The sequence below is a fragment of the Musca vetustissima genome, unplaced genomic scaffold (assembly GCF_032173495.1).
Source record: "Musca vetustissima isolate MV318-11 ecotype Yass unplaced genomic scaffold, APGP_CSIRO_Mvet_v1 utg232214, whole genome shotgun sequence".
Taxonomy (NCBI): domain Eukaryota; kingdom Metazoa; phylum Arthropoda; class Insecta; order Diptera; family Muscidae; genus Musca; species Musca vetustissima.
In genome coordinates, this window is record NW_026879126.1 from 5,139 (window position 1) to 11,620 (window position 6,482).

A 6,482-nucleotide genomic window follows, 5' to 3' on the forward strand; every position below is an offset into this window, starting at 1 on the left:
CAGCATTTATATCTAACTTCTAGGTTATACTAAGTTCAGTACGAAAGATATATGTGGACTTTTTTTATATTTAATCAGATGAAAATATATATGGGAGCTATATTTAAATCTGAACCGATTTTCAGGAAATTTAACATATATCATTTTAGATCTAATTCATTACGCTATGACAAATTTCGTGCAAATCGAAAGATATATAGGGACTTTGGTACACCATTTACCTTAAATCGGACGAAAATATATATGGGAGCAATATCTAAATCTGAACCGACTTTTCCCAATTTCAATAGGGTTCGTCCTTGGATCGAATAAGTGACCTATGCCAAATTTCATCCAATTTCAATCAAATGCGACCTGTACTTTTTTTACAATTTAACATCGACAGCAAGACAGACGGATGGACGGACATGCATAAATCGACTCAGAAAGTGATTCCATGCATATTCTCAAAAGGAACAATGGGTCTATCTCGTTTCCTTTTGCCTGTTACAAACATATGCACAAAGACATAATACCCTGTACCATAGTGTGGTGAAGGGTATAATAAGGAAGATTGGCTTTATCCAAGTTCATATGATAGCTCTTATAGAAACGTGTATAAATTTGGAACCGATTAGTTTTAGTTTTTGAGTTATCGTGCCCGCCATTCGTAAAAACACTGCTTCGAGAAAAATGCGTTTAAAGTTTGAGAATCACTCTTGCCGCCACTTGATGCTGACACTTTTATAAAAAAACTACCTGACTCTTCAGTTCGTCTATGAATCGGGTCGTCTTTTTTCTCATATTAAAATATCAATTACCTTATAGATTAAATACTTAAGATTACCAGGAGAATTGTAGGGCAGAAAAACAATTATACCAAAATTGGAAAGATGAGCAAGCTTTTCAGCAAAATTGGGTTACAAAAAAATTAAATAAAAAGAATATTGGGTTATTTTTCAGAGGAGGCCCCATAGTCATCATAGGATGCTTTACATTGAATGCTTCAGCAGAGAAAGAGGCAAAACTGATTTAATATACGGCGAAATTTTAATATCATTTGAGTATTTAATTGGATCTTATACAAGTATACAACCGAATTATGTCGCCTATCGACAAATCTCACGCTAAATTGAATGTCTCTGCCAAAACTGGCAACGAATTGTAGAGGATAGAACAGTTCGAAGATATTTAAAGATCTTTTCTAAACAACTCTAGTAATTCACCCATAAATTATCAGTCTGAATTTTTACGATTGTTAGGTTATTTTTGTGGAAGAACATAGAAGTCCATTGAAACCAAGCCTTGGTTCAAAATTGCTACCACTCGAAAAATCGTCTAACTTTATAGGACTCTTGCGGTATCCCACCAGAAATTAATACACATGTAATACAACACCCCTGTCGTCAGTAATTACACCAACGTCATTTACTTACGTTTAGTGAAGTTAACTGACCTTTATAAATAACATTAAACAACATCATAAAAATAAAATTAAATGCACCCACACATCGATTGAAAATAACCTTACCTGGCAGCACCATTTTGTAAAATCACATTTCCACTGTGCAAATGACCGTGTAGCGGGAAGCCACGCTCTTTTAGAAACAGCAGTGCCTCCAAGATTTGACGACCCAAACGTTGGACTTGCGTGACTGGTAGGCCATTTGGTTTTCGTGTATATTTACGTGACCATGGTTCGTTCCATTGGGCCTAGAAGTAGAGAAATGGACAAAATGAAATTCAAAATTAAATGAAAGTTTAAAACAAAGTTGCACATTCATGCATTTTTATTTTACATTGGTTAAAAGCATTTTATTAAGTTCATTGCATACGCACACACACCATACATTTATATTTGTATCGTATGTTGGTCATAAATGTAAATAAAAATGCATTTGTGGTGCGGTGTTTTTGTAGTTGTTTGACAATTATTTTTTCTTTTAATTTTTATAATTGCTCGTGTAGATTATATATCATTTTATGTATTTTTATTGTAGGCAGTGGCCATTAAAACTTTAATCGTCCCCAGTGTAATGTTAAAGAATTTGACCTTGCTGCTGTGTCCGTGATAGTGGGGCTATTTAATTAACCAATGTTGTTAAATGTTATTCTAATCGTTAATGGAAATCTGTATTACAGTTGTGTATTGTTGTTGTTGCGTTCAAAACTAATTGCTGTGATGATATACTGGAGACAGTTACACTTTAAAATATCCTGCAGCAGGTCCTGTATATAGATTCTATTTTTCAGCTACAGAGAACCCTGTCCTTTACCTCGTCGAAAATAACTGCCAATTCTTGTAGATCGCTCCCTTCCGCTTGCCTACAGTGACTCACTTCTGCTCGTCTAAAAAGACTCTATTCTGCTCGTCTATAAAGACTCATTTCAGCTCGTATATGGAGGCTTTCTTCAACTCCAACCTATAGAGACTACATTCTGCTCGTCTATAAAGAATTCCTTCAGCTCGACTATAGATACTTCCTTCCGCCCGACTATGAAGACCCCCCTTCAGTTCGTCTATGAAGACTCCCTTATGCTCACCGATTGACTCCCTTAAATTCGTCTTTAAAGAATCCATGACGCTCGTCTACAGAGACTTCATTCCGCTCATCTAAAGAGACTCCCTTCTGCTCATCTATAGAGATTATCTTTTGCTCGTCTGTAGAGACTCCCTTCGGCTCGTATGTAGAGGCTTCCTTCAAGTCCAATCTATTGAGACTCTTTCCTCTCTATAGAGACTCCCTTCTACTCGTCTGTAGAGGCTTCCTTCAACTTAGCGATTGAGACTCCCCTCCGCAAGTCTACATAGACTCCTATCCTTCTGCTCTTCTATAGAGACTATTTCGGGTCGTCCATAGAGATTCCCTCACGCTCGTCTACTATGAACTCTTCGCTTGGCTACAAATACACCCTGCCTTAACTTGTATATGAAAGTCTCCCTGCTTCAGTTCATATACAGAATACTCCTGCTTCGTTCGTTTATACAAGAATCATCAGTCCTTTTTTGAACGACTCCCTGATCAGCTTGTGACTTTTTTATAAAAACCCTCGGATAATTCAAATTGTATATGAAAGACTCGCCGACCCTTCAGCTCATCTATGAAAGAATCTCTGAATCTTCAGTTCGCCTCTGAGGTTTCTGCTCCTGACCCATCAGTTCGTCTAAAAAAACACTGACAATTTAGCTGGTTTACGAAAGACTCCCTGAACCTTCACCAAATCTGTTATAAACTCCTCGACCCTTCAGCTCGTCTTTGAAAGACAACCTGGCCCAGTTTGTGTATGATAGACTCCCTGAACCTGCAGCTCGTCTATAAAGTAGTCTCTAGCCTTCTATGCCGCCTATGAAAGGATCTCTGACTCTTCAGTTTCGTCTACGAAATACTCCCTGAACCTTCACCAAATCTGTTATAAACTCCTCGACCCTTCAGCTCGTCTTTGAAAGACAACCTGGCCCAGCTTATGTATGATAGACTTCCTGAACCTGCAGCTATAAGTAGCCTCTAACCTTCTAACCCGCCTATGAAAGACTCTCTGACCCTTCAGTCTCGTCTATGAAATAATCCCTGGCCCTTTAGCAAGTCTATAAACATTTCTGCTTATCAATGCCGACAATCAGCTGTGTATCAAAGACTCCCAGAACCTTTAGCTCGCTTCCGAGGCCTAATTGCATTTGCGAAATACTCCTTGAGACTTCTACTCGTTTCTGAAGACTCCCTGAACCTTAAGTTTTTCTATGAAAGACTCCCTCACACTTCAGCTCGTCTATGAAGGAATTCCAGAATCTTTAGCTCGCCTTTGAGGCTTCAGCTCATCTGCGAGTGACTTCTTGACCCTTCGACTGCTGATTATCTATGCAGACACTCTGACCTTTCCGCTCTCATTCCTGAACCTTCAGCTTCTTAAAAGCCGCATAAACCTTTTGCCTCTGAAGCTTTTTACGCTTCAGCATTTCGGCCACAGTGCGACGATTTGTTTATAAAACTCTTGGATAATTCAAATTGTCCTTTCAGCTCGTCCGTGAAGAATTCGTCGACGACCCTTGCCAGAAATACTCATCGGTGTTCAGTAAGAATAACGACTTCTTTATATTCGCCTTTGAGGTTTCAGCTCCTGACCCTTCAGCTTGCTTATGAAAGTGTCCCTGAATCTGCAGCTAGTCTGTGAATGACTTCTTGACGCTTCGAATTGATTACGAAAGACTCCCTGACCCTTCAGCTCGCATCAGAGGCTTCTGCTAGTCTGTGAAAGACTTCTTGGGCCTTTGATTCATTTATGAAATGGTCAGGGAGACTTCTTCACTATGCCTATGAACCTCCCTGATAGTCTATGAAAGATTACCTTGTCTTTGTAAGTTTCCTTACCCTTCCTCTCATCTATGAAAGATTTAGTGATTTTTCAGTTCGTCTATGAAAACTTCCTGGGTCTTGAGATCGCCATAAATATTTCGGGACCGTTCAATTCGTTCATAAATAAAAGTCTACTTAAGCCTTCATCTCGTTTTTGTAAATCTACCTGACACTTCAGTTAGTCTATGACGCAGGTAGTCTTCTGGTTCATTTCGTTTCAGAAATACTACCTATTTCGGCTCGTTTATGAAAGTATTATTTGTCCTCATGATGTTTCCGTCGCTTGACAGTCTCTGATACATCTTTTAATTTTCTCCCTCGTATGTAAAAGTATGATATACACTTACCTTATAGATTAAATCCTTAAGACTACCACGGGAATTGAAGGGCGTTACCAAACAGGCGAAATTTCCCGAACTGATATGAAGAAAGCCCAAATCGAGCACTGGATAGATATAGGGATGATGCAGAGAACCCAATAATTCCATTAGAATACCCTTTGGACTTTCATTGGGTGAGAGATCTTCGAAGGCAACACAATCCGGAGGCAGGGTTAACATGGTCATAAGGCGATCAGTGCGGACCTAAATAAAAAACACAAATTTTTAATGATTCGTAATAAATTCTGAATAGCTCAACACTTACCGAAGAATCAGTTACGAGGAACCAATTTTTCCCATGCCTCGAACCGATCTCATCCAAATGGGCAATTACCTCATAACGACCATTCGATTGTTGTACCCATTCTTGGGTGGCATTGAGCGCCTTTTCTCGCTGAGCCCGCTCACGGGGCGAACGTTCAACGACACCATTGCCACTATCTAAGGCTGAGTATTGATATTTGATATTGGGTCTGTAATGGTGCAGGGGGATGAGGGATGAAAATAAAACAACACTTCATTAGCAAGGGGTGTTCGGAATAATATCAAGATGTTTTTATACGTCTCGTTTATTGGTTAACTAAAATTAAATTAATTACTTGAACTTAACTAATTAACATTAACTAGTTTACTTATAGGATAGGTAATTAACTAAAAGTTAAGTATTAGAAATTACAATAAAGGTTAGTTGTTAGTTAGGGAAATTAGCTCATAATTGTATATATTTTGGGTTAGTACAACGGTTAGTTAAATTTCTGAAAATTCTAGCAATAATAAATGGTTAGTATGATGACGTCATAGAATACACTAACTAATTTATAATACACACATATTTCGGGAAGACATTATGACATAATTAAAGTTGGTAGTATTATTGTAGAAATGCTATTTGACATTTTAAAGTTAAGTGATATAAAGTTTTCAATGTTGTCCTTAAGGATCTATATACGTGACATATAACATGAAGATGACATGTGAGTGAGCGTCACGAGCTCTAATTTCTATAAAATAGCTAAACAAAGAATGTGGATTAAAGTTTCTTGAAGTTTCATTTTGTAATTTTTATACCCTACACAACTATGTTGTCAGGGTATTTTAGCTATGTGCAGCCCCAAGAGTTTGTAACGCCGCGAAATATTGGTCCTAGACCAGGGATGCACGTCCTTGCACTCTAGCGGTCAGCTCAACTCACACGGATTCTTACGCTCATTTGTTTAGTCGCCGTTGAGACTTCAACGAGTAAACATGTCTATGGTGGTGCGAATCATTTTTGCGGCTACTCTTAAGCGGCCCATACACGTCAAATATGTACGTTTGATCGGTGTGAAGCTCCTAGGCCACAAACACATCAACAAAACTTCATTTCGAATTTGGTTTTTGAAGATGGACAGCGATAGGGACGACGTAAAAAAGACCAAACTTTTTTATTTAATTAATTTCTTTTAATTTCATTCACACCGATGGAACGCACATGTTTAACGTGTGTGGGCCGCTTTAGCTTTGTGTACTAGTCTCACACATACATATACAAATTGTCATCCTCTCACCGTGTGCATCACTGTCCTAGACCCACCTTTAACTATACCGATCGTCATATCTCGACTAGCTGAGTCGATCTAGACATGTGTGTAGTTTCGTCCGTCCGTCTGTCCATTATAATTTGTAAACACGTTACAGGTCAAAGTTAGGGACCAATCTTCATTTGCATGTAGAATGAGTTTGGCCCAATGAAGACCCCTATTGTTTTTGGAAAAGATTGATTAATATTTAG

General features: G+C 38.3%; 1 protein-coding gene across 1 annotated transcript; it reads right to left on the reverse strand.

The window, feature by feature from the left end:
- Positions 1-1,506: 1,506 nt before the first annotated feature.
- Positions 1,507-5,226, reverse strand: LOC133323938 (slowpoke-binding protein-like; the record flags this gene model as incomplete). Its single annotated transcript, XM_061532839.1, has 3 exons — positions 1,507-1,692; positions 4,679-4,915; positions 4,977-5,226. Coding segments are annotated over 3 exons (673 nt in total), but the record flags the coding sequence as incomplete, so codon positions are not given.
- Positions 5,227-6,482: the final 1,256 nt, after the last annotated feature.